This window comes from Ornithorhynchus anatinus, chromosome 4 (assembly GCF_004115215.2).
Source record: "Ornithorhynchus anatinus isolate Pmale09 chromosome 4, mOrnAna1.pri.v4, whole genome shotgun sequence".
In the NCBI taxonomy this organism is placed as follows: domain Eukaryota; kingdom Metazoa; phylum Chordata; class Mammalia; order Monotremata; family Ornithorhynchidae; genus Ornithorhynchus; species Ornithorhynchus anatinus.
In genome coordinates this window covers 40,690,280-40,707,690 of record NC_041731.1, presented here as the reverse complement: position 1 = coordinate 40,707,690, position 17,411 = coordinate 40,690,280, and the positions used below count along the sequence as shown (strand labels likewise).

General features: G+C 44.7%; 1 protein-coding gene across 3 annotated transcripts in view; it reads right to left on the bottom strand.

Annotated features, from left to right (window-relative positions):
- Positions 1-17,411, bottom strand: part of INPP5E (inositol polyphosphate-5-phosphatase E) — a 35,926-nt gene that overhangs the window by 9,509 nt on the left and 9,006 nt on the right. For 2 of the 3 annotated variants that reach the window (XM_029062802.2, XM_029062803.2), the window contains 5 exons: positions 12,987-14,115; positions 9,858-9,926; positions 6,702-6,825; positions 3,057-3,154; positions 484-608 (listed from right to left, as the gene is read on the bottom strand). In XM_029062802.2, coding sequence (XP_028918635.1) covers positions 484-608; positions 3,057-3,154; positions 6,702-6,825; positions 9,858-9,926; positions 12,987-13,843 — 1,273 coding nt within the window. In that variant the 5' untranslated portion in view covers positions 13,844-14,115. The remainder of the gene's footprint in view (positions 1-483; positions 609-3,056; positions 3,155-6,701; positions 6,826-9,857; positions 9,927-12,986; positions 14,116-17,411) is intronic. The other variant, XM_029062804.2, reaches the window with a different exon arrangement.

The window sequence follows — 17,411 nt, the reverse complement described above, 5'->3', positions numbered from 1 at the left end:
TAGTTTTTGGCGGCATACGATTCACACTCAAAAGTGAGTGTGGAAACTCTTGATGGCAGTTTCTATTTGAAATCTATAGCTTATGTGGCACCCATTTTTTAACTGAAAATCTAGTAGAGACACAAGGGTGAAGGAAAATAATCAGTCCACGGGACTCATGGCGTTTAGTTCCACCCAGGAAACAGTTTAGGTATTCAAAGCAATCACAACTCTGGGTTCCCTATTGGCCCCTAGAATAGCAGCAAGGCAACCAGCTTTTCAGATGGCTGGAGCAGTTCCAATTCCACACCCAGAAGCCATACTAACACCACTCTTCATTCACTCATTCATTCGATCATATTTGTTGGGCATTGACTTTGTGCAAAGCACGGTACTAAGCACTTGGGAGACTACAATATAACAATAAACAGACACAATAAACAGATGTTACTAAAAAGAATATTGGCAACGATTCCTCTTTGCTTTCCTAATGAGATGTCCTACCTGAACAAAACCAGATGAGGTCCCTCCTTATAAATACTGACATGTAGAGCACACCGTGGGCGGCTGAATACAACATTACATAATGAGGTCCCAGCGTTTCTTGGAGACGGATCTCCCATTCCCGCCTTGGAGACAGAAAACAGAATTGTTAAATTGAGAGCACATCAATGGAAAGGCACTGAATAAAGAATAAGATAGATAACTCCCTCCTGTTCCCGAGGAACCGAAGAAAAGGGGAGAAATGAAATGCTACATTACAGAAGTTCATTCAAATACATAGGCAAAATTACACACTGGGCTGCTGTTAAGAATGTGAGCTCCATGTAGGATGGGGACTGTGTCTAATCTGCTTAATTTATTTCTACCCCAGTGCTTAGAAAGTGCTTGGCACAAAGTAAGCGCTTAACAAGAACAATTGTTTTATTATTTACAACAATACAATAATCATCATAAAACTGAAAGGCTACAGTTTCTTAACTCTTAGGAAAAAAAAATCTGGTCACAGAATGATGTATTTACAGTCAATCGTATTTACTAAACACTTATTGTGTGCAGAGCACTGTACTAAGCACTTGGGAGGTACAATATAATAACAGACACATTCCCTTCCCACAATGAGTTTACAATCTAGAGAGAGAAGGAGGAGAAAAAGAAGAAGGATGAGCACAAAGAGGAAGAAGAGGAGGAGCAGGAGGAGGAGGAAGAGGAGGAGGAGGAAGAGAAGGAGAAAGGAGAGAAGGAGGAGGAGGAAGAAGAGAGGAGAAGAGAAAGAAGGATGAGAAGAAGGAGGAAAAGAAAGAGGAGAAAGAGAAGGACAACAGCAACGATGACGAAGGGCAGGAGGAAGAATTTAATAGATGTGGACTTTTTGCCTCTGTGCATGTGCTGGGACTGAAGTTCCTGAAAGACACAACTGTAGACTTCCAGGTTTATGTCGCAGGCCACCATGGCCCACTTTCTAGGAGAAAGCTCATTTTTCCTTTCTCTTCTGTCTCTTTTCCCTCTCTTTCTCTCTCTCTCTCTCCTCCACCCCCCCCCCCCCCATATTTATTAAGCACTTACTATGTGCCAGGCTAAGCTCTGTACTAAGCCCTGGGAGATGAGGTAGATAGTTAATAAAAATTGTGGTATTTCTTAAGCACTTACTATATGCCAGACACTGTTCTAAGTGCTGGGGTGGATTCAAGCAAATCAGGTTGGACACAGTCCCTGTCCCACATGGCCCTCACAATTTTAATTCCCATTTTACAGATGAGTTAACTGAGGCACAGAGAAGTGAAGTGACTTGTCCAAGGTTCATTCATTCATTCATTCAATAGTATTTATTGAACGCTTGCTATCTGCAGAGCACTGTATTAAGCGCTTGGAATGTATAATTGGGCAACAGATAGAGACAATCCCTGCCCAATGACGGGCTTACAGTCTAATCTACTGACATGGTCACACAGCAAACACATGGCGGAGCCAAGATTAGGACCCAGATGCTTCGGACTCCCAGACCCGTCTTCTATCCACTAGGCCACCCTGCTTCTCACTGGACACAGTCTCTGTCCCACATGGGGCTCACAGTCTTAATCCCCATTTCACAGATGAGGTAACTGAGGCCCAGAGAAGTTAAGTGACTCTTTTGGATTCCTTAAAAATAATAATTGTGGCATTTGTTAAGCACTTACTATGTTCCAAGCACTGTACTAAGCGCTGGGGTAGATACAAGGTAGTCAGGTCCTACACAGGGCTCATATTCTAAATAGGAAGAACAGATATTGTATTCCCATTTTGCAGATGAGGGAACTGAGGATCAGAAGTTAAATGACTTGTCTGAGGTCACGCAGCAGGTAAATGGCAGAGCCAGAATTAAGAAGCCAGATCCTCTGACTCTCAGACCCAGGCTCTTTCCGCTGGTCACGCTGCTTCTCTAGTATTATTAGCTCTAGTATTTCCCGATGATGTTATTCACCATTTACTAGCTATAAATTTATAAGAAACTCTCATTCTTTAATATCGCTGTTTGGACCTCTCAGAAAAAGAATGCAAACAGTGCATTCCCTTGGCGGCCCGTGTCCCAGATTTCCTTCCCCTTAAATCAGCACTAACTGCAAGCAACATGGCCTAATGGATAGAGTTCAAGCTGGGAGTCAGAGGACCTGGATTCTAATCCCAGCTCTGCCACTCATCTGTTGTGACACCTCGGGAAAGTCTCTTCACTTCTCTGTGCCTCAGTTCCCTCATCTGTAAAATGGGGATTAAGACTATGAGCCCTATGAGGGACAGGGATTGTGTCCATCCTGACCTTACTGTACCTACCTCTGTGCTTAGTATATCTGGCACACAGAAAGCACTTAACAAATACCATTTTGTAAAAATAAGCAGAAGACATGAACCTGCAACAAGACCTGCCAGCTAATAAGAGCACAAAATTTAAGAGAACTTGAGGACTACAAGACAGTGTTCTGCACACAGTAAGAGCTCAGTAAATACCCACCGAATGACTGATCAATGTTGCGGAATTAAGGAAGCAGGCGAGGTGAGTTCCAGCTCAGTCAAGTGATGGATTAGTTTATCGGCTGCCCTACCTGTCTGAGCAGCCTTCTTGCACTCCAATGATGTACATATCCTGGGCATAATCAGCCTCAGAAGGTAACAAGAAATCATCCAGGTTTTCAGGAAGTTCCTACGGAAGAGAAGCGGGGCCTGTTACAGTTGCCGAATAGAAAAAGTCCTCTAGAACGAGTGTTAAATTTTCAGAGATATGCCCAAACTAAACACTATCTACTCAGATCTTCAGTAGGACATGGATGGTCTTGCACTTTAACCAACACTTTCATCATCGGCAGTACCGTCGATGGTATTCAATGAGTGATTACTTTGTGCAGGACGCTGTACTGAGCATTTGGAAGAGTACAATACAACAGTCAAGTTCTCTGCATTTCTCTGAAGACCCCTAAACACTTCATCGATTACATCTGATTAAGGTCCACTCCCTTCCCTTTCATCTCCCCTGCCTGAGGTTATATTATTATTGTTGTGATTATTATTTTATTTAAGCACTTCCTGTGTCAAGCCTCTCAGGGTCGCACCTGGAGAGTTTCCAGTACTCTATCAGCCTCGACTACGGGAGGGAGAGTCAAGCAGAGGCAAAGGGAGAGTCAAGCAGAGGCATAACCATTCCTTCGAGTGGCAGGCAATCTGCTACAAATCAAAACTCACCTGTGCTGGGCAGCAGCAGCATGGGACAGAGTCGAGGGCAGAGACTCGTTAACTGCGTGGAAGGCGGCAGTGGTAAGCCACTTCCGTATTTTTACCATGAAAACTCTATGGATCCACTACCAGAACGACTGCAGATGGAGGTGGGGCGTTCTGGGAGAGATGTGTCCAAAGTGTCACTACGAGTCGGACACGACTCGACAGCGTGAGACAACAACAAATGTGTCAAGCACCGTTCTTGAGTTAATATTATTTCCATTTTGTAAATGGGGAAAACCAAGATATAGGAAAGTGAGTACCCTGACCAATGACAGAGAACAAAGGCACACCAAAGCTAGAATGCCAACCCACAGGCCTTGTAACTCTCACGCAACCATCTTTTTCATAATCGTGCACAGCACTAGTCTTAAGGGTAGCCCATTAACTAAATGGTTAATAAAACTTGTCCAGAATGAAGGCATTGCTGGTCAGTCCTCTGGACTGTAAGCTTCACTGTGGGCAGGAAATGTGTCTGATTATTGTTGTATTATACTCTCTCAAGTGCTTAGTACAGTGCTCTGCACACAATAAGCGCTCAATAAATCCGACTGAATGAATGAAATAGGTCCAGTCCGTAAAGGTGCTTGAAAATCATTCCCTTTCATTTAGGATCGTGTTCACTTACCTGATCTGATGACAGTCCCAAGGCACTCATTCAGTTCTCAAACCTGTGCTTAGTATAGAATGACAGGAAGGTCTATTGCAGTGGTGGGTCATCATCAGGGGTATTAACTGAGCGTTTAATATGTGCAGAGCACTGTACTGAGTGCTAATCTCAGAATTAGTCACCCTTAGGCCCAGTTTAAAATGTGCTTTGGAAGGCCATGGGGCTCACCTAAGGAGGTGCAGAAGTTGGTGCTGCAGATCAGCGCTTAGAACAGTGCTTGGCAAATAGCGCTTAACAGATACCACCATTATTATTATTATTATTGTTATCAGGAAGGGTGAAAACTGCCCGGGACTCAATTCAGTGTCACCAGCAAAAGCCCTGGGTTGACTGTGGCAGAGCGGGCCACAATAGAGGAAGATCTGAACACTAGTAGGGCTGGCCAGAAGGAAGCACAGTCTAAGGCCGGCCATGGGGACTCACGGCTGCATGGCATTCATTCATTCATTCATTCATTCATTCATTCAATCGTATTTATTGAGTGCATACTGTACTAAGTGCTTGGGAGAGTATAATATAACAATTACCAGACACATTCCCAGCCCACAACGAGCTTAGAGTCTAGAAGGGGAGACAGACAAATTAATGAATAAATTACAGATATGTACGTGTGAGGGAAGAGTTGGGGGCAGGGAGGCTGGCACAGCAGAGGTTCTAGGCCTGGGCCTTCTGGGACTATGCATAAGTCTGCTCCTGTCTGCTTTACTAGATGTTGTCTGACTTCTTCATTTCTGGATTTAATAAGATGTTGTTTGACTTCTGCCATTCTGGATTTAAAGAGGTAAATCTGAGGTCCAGCCAAAATAACTGGGGGACTGACATGCTCCTGAAGAGCGATGACTACTGCCTCCCACCTTGGCGACTGCACCCCACCTTGGCGACTTCACCTGCCTCCTCGCTGACCTCCTGGCCTCCTGTCTCTCCCCACTCCAATCCGTACTTCACTCTGCTGCACGATCATTTATCAACACGAACGTTCAGTTCACGTCACCCCACTCCTTAAGGAACCTCGAAGGGCTGCCCATACAACTCCGCATCAAACAGATACTCCTTACCATCGGCTTTAGAGCAGTCAATCAGCTTGCTCCACCCTACCTCACCTCACTAATCTCCTACTACAGCCCAACCCGCACCTTCCACTTCTCTGGCAGTAGTTTACTCGCTGGGCCCCAGTCTCTTCTATCTCGCCAATGACCCCTTTCTCACATCCTCCCTGTAGCCTGGAACTTCCTCCCCGCCTATATACACCAGACCACCAGTCTCACCACCTTCAAAGCACTATTAAGGTCACATCTTCTCCAAGATGCCTTCCCCGATTAAGTTCTCTTTTCCCTGGCTTGCTCTTCTTTCTGCAATATCTATGCACTTTGATCTGTGGCTTTTGGACATTTGATACTCACCCTACCTCCAATCCCACAGCACTTGTGTACCTATCTTTAAATTATTTATTAGAAATGACTTATTTATTCATGTTCATGCTTTCTCCCCCTCTTGACTATAAGGTCAATATGGGCAGGGGTCATGTTTGCTAATTCTCTTGTACTGTATTCTCCCAAGTGCTTAAACCTGTGCTCTGCATTTTATAAGCACTGAATAAATACCATTGATTGACTGATAGACTGCAGAATAAATTTTGCTGGGATGGGGGAGAACTCTAGTTTCCAGTTTTCAGTGATTTCAACTGGAAATGAAATTCAACCCCGGTTTTCAACCCAGACTTTGAAAAGAGCAAGTTCTGCATTGTAACACATAACACTGCCAAATGTATTGTAAAGTTTGCTTATGCACCTGCTGGGGATTAACCTGGACCTGGGATGGTGCAAGATTTACCAAGACATGGCGGGGAGTTCAGAACAATAAATAAAAAGAGGCCCCTTAATTCCTCGGAGTCACATGCTTTTCCAACTTGATGAAATCTGGTGCGAGAGTATATCTTCCAACACTGAACTGAACCCACCATGCTTCCCAGCATGGTAGATCCATTCCCTGCCTACTTTCTCTCATTTGGTGACTCTCAACCAAGAGGATTACACTGCTTTACCAACATTGACAGGTAAATCTTCCCAACACCTTAGGTGGGTTGCCAAGCCGCTGATTTAGCAGTTGGGGAAACTGAGTCATAGAACTATTCAAAATAGAGCAACAGGGCAGAAATTCAAGGGGTACTCAGAAGTTTCCTAGGCAGCTGCTTTAACCGTGAGTCCATCCAAATGAAAGGAAATCTTGAACAACTTTTTCTTCCTTTCCAACTTCCCTCTAGCACTTCCACAAACCTCCACGGCTCAGAAAGCAGACAAGTTTACCACACCTTCTGGCCTTGCATATTCCAGGTGGCCACGAAAAGGCCAATGTTCCGATCTGGGAAATAGCGAACCAGTTCTTCTGCTCCCAACAAGGCACCATTAGCTAAGAGGCTTCCTTCCAAGTAGCTCCTGTGAAGGAATGAAACAAACTGGATTCAAATGAATTATGAACAAATTCCACAATCACATCCCACAATGACTAGCCATCAGCACATGTTTTCAGAGCAGAAATAAAGCATGAAAAAGGAAATCTATTTTTAGTGCAAATGGAGTGAAAACTCATGGCTAAAGCCAACCCAGGGAGACAGACTTCAGAAGGTTTAAACAATCAGTGGTATTTATTGAGCCTCACTGTGCACAGAGCCCTGTACTAAGCACTCAGGAGAGTGCAATTCAACAGATTTAGTAGACACATTCCCTGCCCACGACGAGTTTACAGTCCACAGGACAAGCGTACGATCTACAGTCTCCAGGATCAACAACTCCAGGCTTCTTAGCACTTGTTCTTTACCAGCTTACGGTGAGAAAAGCATCCAGCAAGACCCAGAAAACACTTTCTAGAATTTTCCCAGTCAAGCCTAAAGCTTCACATCATTTGCGAATCATATGTCCTAGGAACTAAAACGGTTCAAAAACCCTCACAAATTTAGGTCAGGTTAAAAAAGGAAAACATGCAACAGTCTTGTTCATGCATGCTCACATCAGAGGAAAACCCTAAACTAGCTTAATCCATCCCAAAACTAACAGTATAATCAAGTCCCTCCAAACTTGCATTTAAATGTCTCCAAGTGTATCCTCTTGAACGGAGAGAACACTTTGGAGTGCTTCTGAGAGTTTTCCTTTTCTGACAAGGGCAGGGAAGAGGGGTTTTTTGAGTGAAGAAAGTTTGAGGGATATGCAATCTTTAAGTGGAGGTTGTAGTGAGCTGTGTAGGGAACATCAAAAATAGAGAAAGATGTAATTTGCTAAGGTCCCCTTGAAATCAGAGTAATAACTGTATTTGTGAAGCATTTGCTATGTGCAGTGTACTCTAAGTATATTCAAGATAATCGGGCCAGATGCAGCCCAAGGAGGAAGGTGACAAAATGGAAAGGGTACTTGGCTGGGAGTCAGAGCACCTGGGTTCTAATACCACCTCTGTCAATTGCCTGCTATGGGACAGGTCACAGTTTCTTCGTGCCTAAATTTCTTCATCTGTAAAATGAAGATTAAATACCTGCTCTCTCTTAGACCATGAGACCCACGTGGGACAGAGACTATGTCCGACCCAGTTATCTTTTATCAACCCCAGTGCTTCATACAAATGCTTGGCACATAGTAAGTGTTAACAAATATGACAATTATTGAAAATCCATCCACGGGACCGTTGGGTATTTTTGAATGTCTCCCAGGCTCATTATTTTCCCTCCAGTGCAATACTGTATCTTATTTTCTCATGTGAAAGGATTAATATCATATTCTGTGCATCCCTGCCAATGGGAAAGTTGATGAATAAATCTCTTAGCCTGAATACATGAAGGTATCACTTGGAGTCCCTGAATCCAGTGCACCTTCTGAAAGCAAAATACAAGATCTCTTGTCCACATAATTAACGGGTTCATCACACGTTGATAAAATTATCTTCCGGCTAACAAGCTTCACAGGCTGCAAAATGAAAGAAATCTCGGAGAGAATCTTCACTCAGGTGCAAATTTAAAGTATAATTGGCTGTTTTTCCCATACACACTGCTGGGGGGAAATGATGGCCTGTAGATTTACCTTTCCTTTCTGTTGAGGCTGGTCGGCTGTAATGCCAGCAGCAGCCTAAGTACTTCCAGAAGCTCCTGAGCCTTAAATCCACCTTATGATTATTGTGCAATGTCGTACCACTAAACCTGCATAAAGAACACTCCTGTAACCATCAAGATTTCCCTTCAGACTCAAACTCGGAGCAGACTATTGGAAATTTTCAAACATCGAAAAACAAAACAAAACAATCATTGGTGGAGAAGACAGGCCTGCTTCACCCACTACTCTTCAGCTGGCTCGCTTTGTCCTTCCCAAACCAACCTTTAGCTGTACCTCACGCTCTTTACTCTCCCACCTCGGCTCACTCGCCCACGCCGTTCAACTGGCCTGAAACTCCACTCTTCCCCACTTAAATCTGACAGTCAGCAGCTCTCCCCGACCTTCAAAGTGCTCCCAAAAACCCATCGCCTTCCGACATGTCTTCGCTGATTAATTCCCAATATCCAAACCCATCAAGTCAGCTCTAGCACTTAAACAGTGATTTATACCTTCCTTCAGAACCTATATGTAATCGATTGCACAGGCAATTTATTTAGATTTATGACTGTCCTAGTTAATATTTTCCTGTCTCCCCCATTAGCTCCTTTCTGGCAGGGAACGTGTCTCATGCTTCTGTTGCACTTTTCTACGTACTTAGTAGAGTGCATAGCACTTAGCAGGCAAATACCTTTATTACATACTATTATGTGTGTGGTCAAGGGGAAAAGAGCACGGGCCTGGGAGTCAGAGGACCTGAGTTTTAATCCCAGCTCTGTCTCTTGTCTTCTCTGTGGCCTACGGCAGGTCACTTACCTTCTCTGGGCCTCAGTTCCTTCATCTGCAAATAAAGGGGATTAAATATCTGTTCTCCCCATGTGGGACCTGAATATCTTATTTCTACCCAAGCACTTAGGACACTGCTTGACACACAGTAAATCGTTAACAAATACCACAGTTACTATTACTAGCATGACTGATTATCAAATTTGGTTGCAATTGCTCTTGGATATTATTCTGTGGAAAAATGTTTTCTCCACTGCACGATCAACTCTGAAGCTAGAGGCAGACCCAATGACTGATATTTTACGATTTAGGTAAAAAAGCATATTTTAGAAGCTCTGAAGCTCTTTTGAAACTTCAGCTTCATTACGATTTAAGGCCAATAGGTGACAGACACTTCTTTTCACAATAAGCTGATTGAATAGAAACTGTCTGAAAAGTGCTGTCTTTAAGTAGACTCAAAGACCAAAGCTGGTGACTGCATTTTTATTTTCAAATCCTGTTTAAATGTATAGTCAAATGCCTGTTTCTCAGCTCATTCTCTTCTGCAACCAAATAGGTGGGTAAGTATCAATATGCAACCTACATGACAATATAGGAGACTAACATCAAACCTTTTGGCATTTCCTTCAAATATTCCTGCTGATTCCAAGTGCTTTCCCATGCCAGTCCTGTAGTTTGCCCTAAAATAACGAAGTTTCATGTTGATACAAGGAGAAAAGAGCAGAAAGGCTTCCTGCCATAATTTATTCCTCGAGGGAGTTCTACGGTTTTGCTTCTATTATTATTTTTACTTGTATTACTTCTATTACCTCTAGTACTGCAATTACTATTACCATTACTAAAACTTTAAAGGACCGAGAAACCCAACTCTGCTCTAGATTTTGTCACCCACTTTGCAACAAGTCGTTCTCTTTTTTTTATGGTATTTAAGTATTTACTATGTATCAAACACTGTTCTAAGCGCTGGGGTAGATATAATAATAATAATTATGGTATTAAGCACTTACTATGTGCCAGGGTCTGTGCTAAACGCTGGGGTAGATACAAGGCAATTGGGTTGGGCACAGTTTTAAATGAAACTCACAGTCTGAGTAGGAGGGAGAACAGAAATAAAGCACAGAAAAGTTAAATGACTTGCCCAAGATCACACAGCAAGTAATTGGCAAAGAAGGGATTAGAATTCAGGTCCTCTGACTCCTAGGTCCATGCTCTTTCTACTAGGCCATGCTGCTTGGAATCCCCTCAGGGGAGGAATGTGATGTTCAAGAATATGAGATATACATATATATATACACATATATAATAATGTTGGTATTTGTTAAGCGCTTACTATGTGCAGAGCACTGTTCTAAGTGCTGGGGTAGATACAGGGTAATCAGGTTGTCCCACAAGAGGCTCACAGTTAATCCCCATTTTACAGATGAGGTAACTGAGGCACAGAGAAGTTAAGTGACTTGCCTATAATCACACAGCTGACAAGTGGCAGAGCCGGGATTCAAACTCATGACCTCTGACTCCCAAGCCCGTGTTCTTTCCACTGAGCCACGCTGCTTCTCATGTATGTGTATATATATATATATATATATATATATATATATATATATATATATATATATGTATATCAGCAAAAAACACAATCAGTTAACAAGAAGTGACAGTGGTGCTGGTCAAAGAGAGGCAGTCACAAGTTTTAGGTTGGACTTGGCATTCTATCTCTCCAAAGAAATACATCAGGTGAGTTTTGGGAATCGAGACTTCAAATGGGAAAGGGAGACATTACTTATCCCGAGACAATACTGAAACTGGGTCTTCCTGCAGCCCTATCCTGAGGGCAGACCATAATATCATCTGTTGAAGTATGTCCCCATTGCTATTACCTAGTTAATTGCTTTTGCGATTTCTTCTCATTACGCAGACAACACTAAAATTGAAACCTGAAATTATAAATCTTGGTGGTTCTGCATAAAAAAAGCATTATAAACATAGATTACAGTTATTCTCATTTTCCATGACCAAGACCTGCGGGTCTCACCTTTATAATATCGCCAAGATCCGCCCTTTCCTCTCCACCCAAATGGCTATCTTACTGGTACAGGCTCTCATAATATCTCGGCTGGATTATTGTGTCAGCCTTCTCTCTGATCTCCCTTCCTCCTGTCTCTCCCCGCTCCAGTCTATTCTTCATTCCGCTGCCCGGCTCATCTTCCTGCAGAAACGCTCTGGGCCTGTCACTCCCCTTCTTAAAAACCTCCAGTGGTTGCCTATTGACCTCCGCACGAAACAAAAATTTTCACTCTAAGGCTTCAAGGCTCTCCATCACCTTGCCCCTTCCTACCTCTCCTCCCTTCTCTCTTTCTACCCCCCACCCCGCACGCTCCGTTCCTCTGCCGCCCACCTCCTCACCGTCCCCCGTTCTCGCCTATCCCGCCATCGACCCCTGGGCGACGTCCTCCCGCTGTCCTGGAATGCCCTCCCTTCTCACCTCCGCCAAACTAACTCTCTTCCCCTCTTCAAAGCCCTACTGAGAGCTCACCTCCTCCAAGAGGCCTTCCCAGACTGTTTCCCCTTTTCCCTCTGCTCCCTCTGTTGCCTCTCTACCAACTCCCTTCACCTCCTCTCAGCTAAGCCCCCTTTTCCACTCCTTTCCCTCTGCTCCTCCCCCTCTCCCTTCGCCTCCCCTCAGCACTGTGCTCATCCGCTCATTTATATATATATTTTTATTACCCTATTTATTTTGTTAATGAGATGTACATCACCTTGATTCTATTTATTGCTATTGTTTTAATGAGAAGTACATCCCCTTGATTCTATTTATTGCTATTGTTTCTCTCTGTCTCCCCCGATTAGACTGTAAGCCCGTCATTGGGCAGGGACTGTCTCTATCTGTTGCCGATTTGTACATTCCAAGCGCTTAGTACAGTGCTCTGCACATAGTAAACACTCAATAAATACTATTGAATGAATGAATGAATGAATTTTGACTATAGCTTGCTATAGTCCCTGAACAACAGGCCCTGAATTGAGCTTGTCTCCTAGTAATGGAAACTGCCTTTTCTGTTCCCTTTAAAAGCTACAGCCCTCAAATCAAAGCTTTCTCCTAAAAAATAAAGGGAAATGATTGTAGCTTTAGCTCCCAACAGTTGGTATGGCCATCTGAAATGGCAAAGAGACCTCATCATTTGATAGGGTTCCTTGAGAATGATGCATATACGAAATAGGAACAAATGTAACCTTTTGGAGCTTTAAAAATCTATTCTGACGAAATACCAAATCGACTTATAGTCTATGCATCATTTTTAATTTAAAAAAATCACTGCAAGTAGTTACCTGATCGGATAATGACTCTACAGGGAAACCTTAGCTGGAGAGAGCTTAAGCACTAAGTCAAGCAGAAAGAAGAACAGAGCCAGTAATAGCAGCTGGAGCTTTTTCATTCATTCAATTCAATCGTATTTACTAAACGCTTACTGTCTGCAGAGCACTGTACTAAGCGCTTGGGAAGGTACAGTTCAACAATAAACAGTGACGATCCCCTCCCACAACGAGCTCACAGCCTCGGGATACCTTTTCGGTACTCCTGTTTTCTAGAAAATGAAATAGGGCAGGTCGCCCACCAGGCAAACCTCTCTCCATCTCCAGGCTGCTTCCCAGAGGACGGATGAGGTCCCACTCGCTCTGGCAGCCACCCCGGCACACACCGTCAGTGGAATTACCCCGTAAAAAATGGGGAAAACCCCTACCTGCTTCGAACGTCCTTGGAGCGGATGGGTGTCAGTAGACTAAACGAAGACTTCATGGAGGCCGTGGAGCTGCTGTCATAGACCATGCCGCTGGACAGCCTGGAGTCGCTCAGGGTGCTGTTGGTCCGGACCAGTTTATTCCGAACGTGATGCCTGTAATCTGCACTGTCCGAGTCGATCCGATTAGCCGTCCTCAGGGTGTGAGATGCCACGTTCAGCTCCACGGGGGGAAGGGCTCGCAAGGGCACTACTTTGGACAGTCGAAGTTTGCTTCCCAATCCCGGGATCCCGGGGAGGAGCTCCAGGGAAGCACTGGGCATCAGACCCCGACGCTTTTCCAAGCGGGAAGAGGGGTCGGAACTATTTCGCAAGCCTCCCGGCTCGGGGATGTCTTGCAAGGAAGTGCTCTGCAAGAGGTTCAGGCCGCGGAGCGGCTGGCTGGCGGGATGGGCCGCTTTACCTACGGGCGGGGGGCTGGGGCCTCCCTCCTGCAGAGAACCATTTGACGAACTTGTCTCGTTCGGGTCCGTCCAGCTTTCTTGGCTCGTTCGAAAATGCCTTCCCCTCCAGCCCCTCTCGTCTAGGGAAGCCGTCCGCTCGAGCTTTGGCTTCCGGGGCGGCTTCGGAGTAATAGCCTGGATCTTTGCGTTGTTCTTTATCTCCTCGGTCGGAAACCTTAGGACGGCATTGAAAAATGACTCTGGATTCTTCTGGGTGGGCCGGCCGATCCCGTGGGCCTCCTTTCCCACCGAGAGGTCGTTTGTCTTTGACTGATTGCCTTTTGAGGCCGCTGGGCATTCAGTCTGGGGATTCTCACAGACAGTGGGTTGCTGGGGAAATGAGCTCGGAGGTTCCATTCTCAGCGGCTTGCGGGGAAGCAGGTAAAAATGCCCATCTGCGGGGCTGACCCCTTATAAAGTCTCCCGGGAGCTGAATCTTCCTGAAGGAACATTCTTCGCTAGCATACCATAACTGAATAGCGACGCCTGCCCCACTGTGGAAAACCGAAACTCGGAGGCCTTGGGGCCCAAAGTCATCTTGCTCTCGGGTACGTGCTGGAGCCAAACAGCCTCAGCAAACTGGGGCATGACTCTGGAATTCCCCAAGAAATGGGGCTACCTAGAAATTTCTAAAAGAAAAATCAGTCAGCTAGATCTCCAAGAGCCAAACCTAATGCAAAACGAAACACGAAGAGTTAACCAAGGAGCATACGACGACGTTCCTTTTCAAAAGAGAGGGAGAAATTTTGGAAGAATTGATAAATGTGGACATAATAGTTGCTATCATTTAGCTATCACTTTACATTTGAACACACTGCTTTATAATAATTACTGTTTTCTCCATGGAGTATGAGTAGATGAGACAGAAACCGTGCTTCCACAATTATGCTGACTGGTGGGAAGACTTGCAGCTTTCCCCTTCCAATGTAAAATCAGGTCCAAAGTGACATCAATCAGTGGTATTTCCTGAGCACTTAATATGTGTAGAGCACTGTACTAGGTGACTGTACCACAGCGTGGCTCAGTGGAAAGGGCACGGGCTTTGGAGTCAGAGATCATGGGTTCGAATCCCGGCTCCGCCACTTGTCAGCTGTGTGGCTGTGGGCAAGACACTTAACTTCTCTGTGCCTCAGTTACCTCATCTGTAAAATGGGGATGAAGACTGTGAGCCCCACGTGGGACAACCTGATTCCCCTGTGTCTACCCCAGCGCTTAGAACAGTGCTCTGCACATAGTAAGCACTTAACAAATACCAACATTATTATTATTACTATTACCACAGTAGACGAGATCCCTGAACTCAAGGAGCTTACAATTTAGTAGGGGAAAAAGATGCTAAAATGTAGGGAAGGCTACAGAGTGTAAGAATATGTACATAAGTGCAGAGGGGGATGGGGAATGAGAAGCAGCATGGCCTAGTAGATAGAGCATGGGCCTGGGAGTCAGAAGGACCTTTGCAGTCAGGGCTCATGAGTTCGAATCCCAGCTCTGCCACTTGTCGGCTGTGTGACTGTGGGCAAGTCACTTCACTTCTCTGTGCCTCAGTTCCCTCATCTGTAAAATGGGGATCAAGACTGTGAGCCCCACGTGGGACAACCTGATTCCCCTATGTCTACCCCAGTGCTTAGAACAGTGCTCGGCACATAGTAAGCGCTTAACAAATACCAACATTAAGGACCTTTGTTCTAATTCCAGCTCCACTTTTCTGCTGTGTAATCTTAAGCAAGTCACTCAACTTTGTGCCTCAGTTACCTTATCTGTAAAATGGAGACTAAAACTGGGACCCACACGTGGGAAAGGGACTGTATCAAATCTGATTATCTTGTATCTAGCCCAGCATTTAGAACAGTGCTTGACTCATAGTAAGCACTTATCAGATACTAATATTATTACTGTTATTACAAAACTGCTTGGGGGTATGAATCCAAGTGCACAGGTGACACAAGAGGGAGGGAAAATAAGTGGGGAGAGGAGATTAGACAGGACAAGGTTCCTGGAAGAGATGTGATTTGAATGCTTAGGAGAGCATTACTTAGTACATCATCAGTGCAGTGGGGATCAGAATTCTCATTTCTCGCCAGCCTGTTCCTAAGCCATCCCACCTGCTCTGACAGCCTCCAGGATAAGGTGCTACCTAAGTAGATACACTCAGTCCTACTCTGACACAGAGGTTATGGTCTTGATGAACTCCACATTAAGGAAAAGGTTCAGTAAGGTTCCGACATCTTGACCAATGCCAAGCGTACGTGGACAGCTGTTTCTCTGGACCTCACGTCCCCATCTATCCAGATAGAATGGGGTCGAAACAATCTTCCTTAATTCCCTAGCAGTGCACTATCCAAAATGGGTAGAGAAAACGTGTGTTATGGCAGAACTGAGTGAACAAAGAGTACAAATTACGGAGAAGTGTGGTGATTTCACATTTTAAGGACACGGGGTGATATTTCTGTCTTCTGGCTGCAGGACACATATTCATAAAACACCAATAACATGGGCTAATAGTAAAGGAGTCTTTCTTGCCTTCACAAGCCCTGCTTTTTCTTCTCTTTAATCAGAAACTGCAGATTCTGGCTTGTTGACCCACTTTTACTTAGCTTAGAGCTCTGCACAGGTTGGGATGGGCCAGCACACGGCGAGACCCAGCCAGGCATGAGTGTCTCCTGAGCACCCATTATTTCGGTCAGTAAGTCAGTCAATCGCATTTACTGAGTGCTTACTGTGTGCTGAGCACTGTACTAGCACTGGGGAGAGTACAATATAACAATAAACAGACACATTCCCTACCCACAATGAACTTATAGTCTAGAGGGGGAGAGAGACATAAAAACATAAATTAAAAAAAATTAGAGATACGTACATAAGTGCTGTGGGGTTGGAGGGGGGTTGAATGAAGGGAGCAAGTCAGGGCAACGCAGAAGGGAGTGGGAGAAGTGGAAAGGAGGGCTTAGTCGGGGAAGATCTCCTCCTCATGGAGGAGATGTGCCTTCAAAGAGGCACCAGATTCAAGATTCTACCTTCTCCTTGAAACAGTATCTAACCTTCTCTTCACTGACACTGTCCTCTGCTTGTTCTCCTACCTCTCTGACTGCTCACTTTTTTTTTCCATAAATACGACTGATTGATTGTAAATCCCTTTTTTCCCCTAAGCCATCTCTGAGTCACCTATGCATTTGGATCTGAACCCTTTAAGCACTTGGTATTCACCCCAGCTCCAGCTCCACAGCACTTAGGTACAGATCCATTATTTATTTCTATTAATGTCTCTCTCCCGCTTTACACACCCTTCATACACACGCTTATAAGCACCCTGTGGGCAGGGAATGTGTCTACCAACTCTGCTGAACACTTCCGAGCACTTAGTAAAGTGCTCTGCACACAATAGTCAATACCACTGATGGATTCACTGGTTGATTTCTGGGGTGGAGAGTGGCAACTACTGAGCATGTATTCCAAGCGTTTAGTACAGTGCTCTGCACATAGTAAGCGCTCAATAAATACTATTGAATGAATGAATGAATATTACATTGGCAGGGATTTTTCTCTTACAATTTCCTGGCATTTCCTCTTGCCTCTGTGCCATCCTCATTTGGATGGTCCTTAGGTGCCCCAAACTCAACAAGACTAAAACTGAACTTCTCTCCCTCCTCCCTTTACTCTCTCCTTCTCCTAACTTTTCCCATCTCTGTCAAAAATACCATCATCCTTCCAGTCCTAGAAACCCACGAGTCGGTGTCATCCTCGAAGTCTCACTGCCTTTTAGCTTTCATATTTAATCAGCTGCTGAATCTTTCCCTCTGCAACATTTCCTGATCGGCCTCTTCCTCTCCACTTAAACAATCGCCACCCTAGCAGAAGTGGTAAATGGTATTTAGAGAGAGCTGGCTTTGTGCCAACCACCGTATCAAGCGTGGGGGTTAAGTACAGG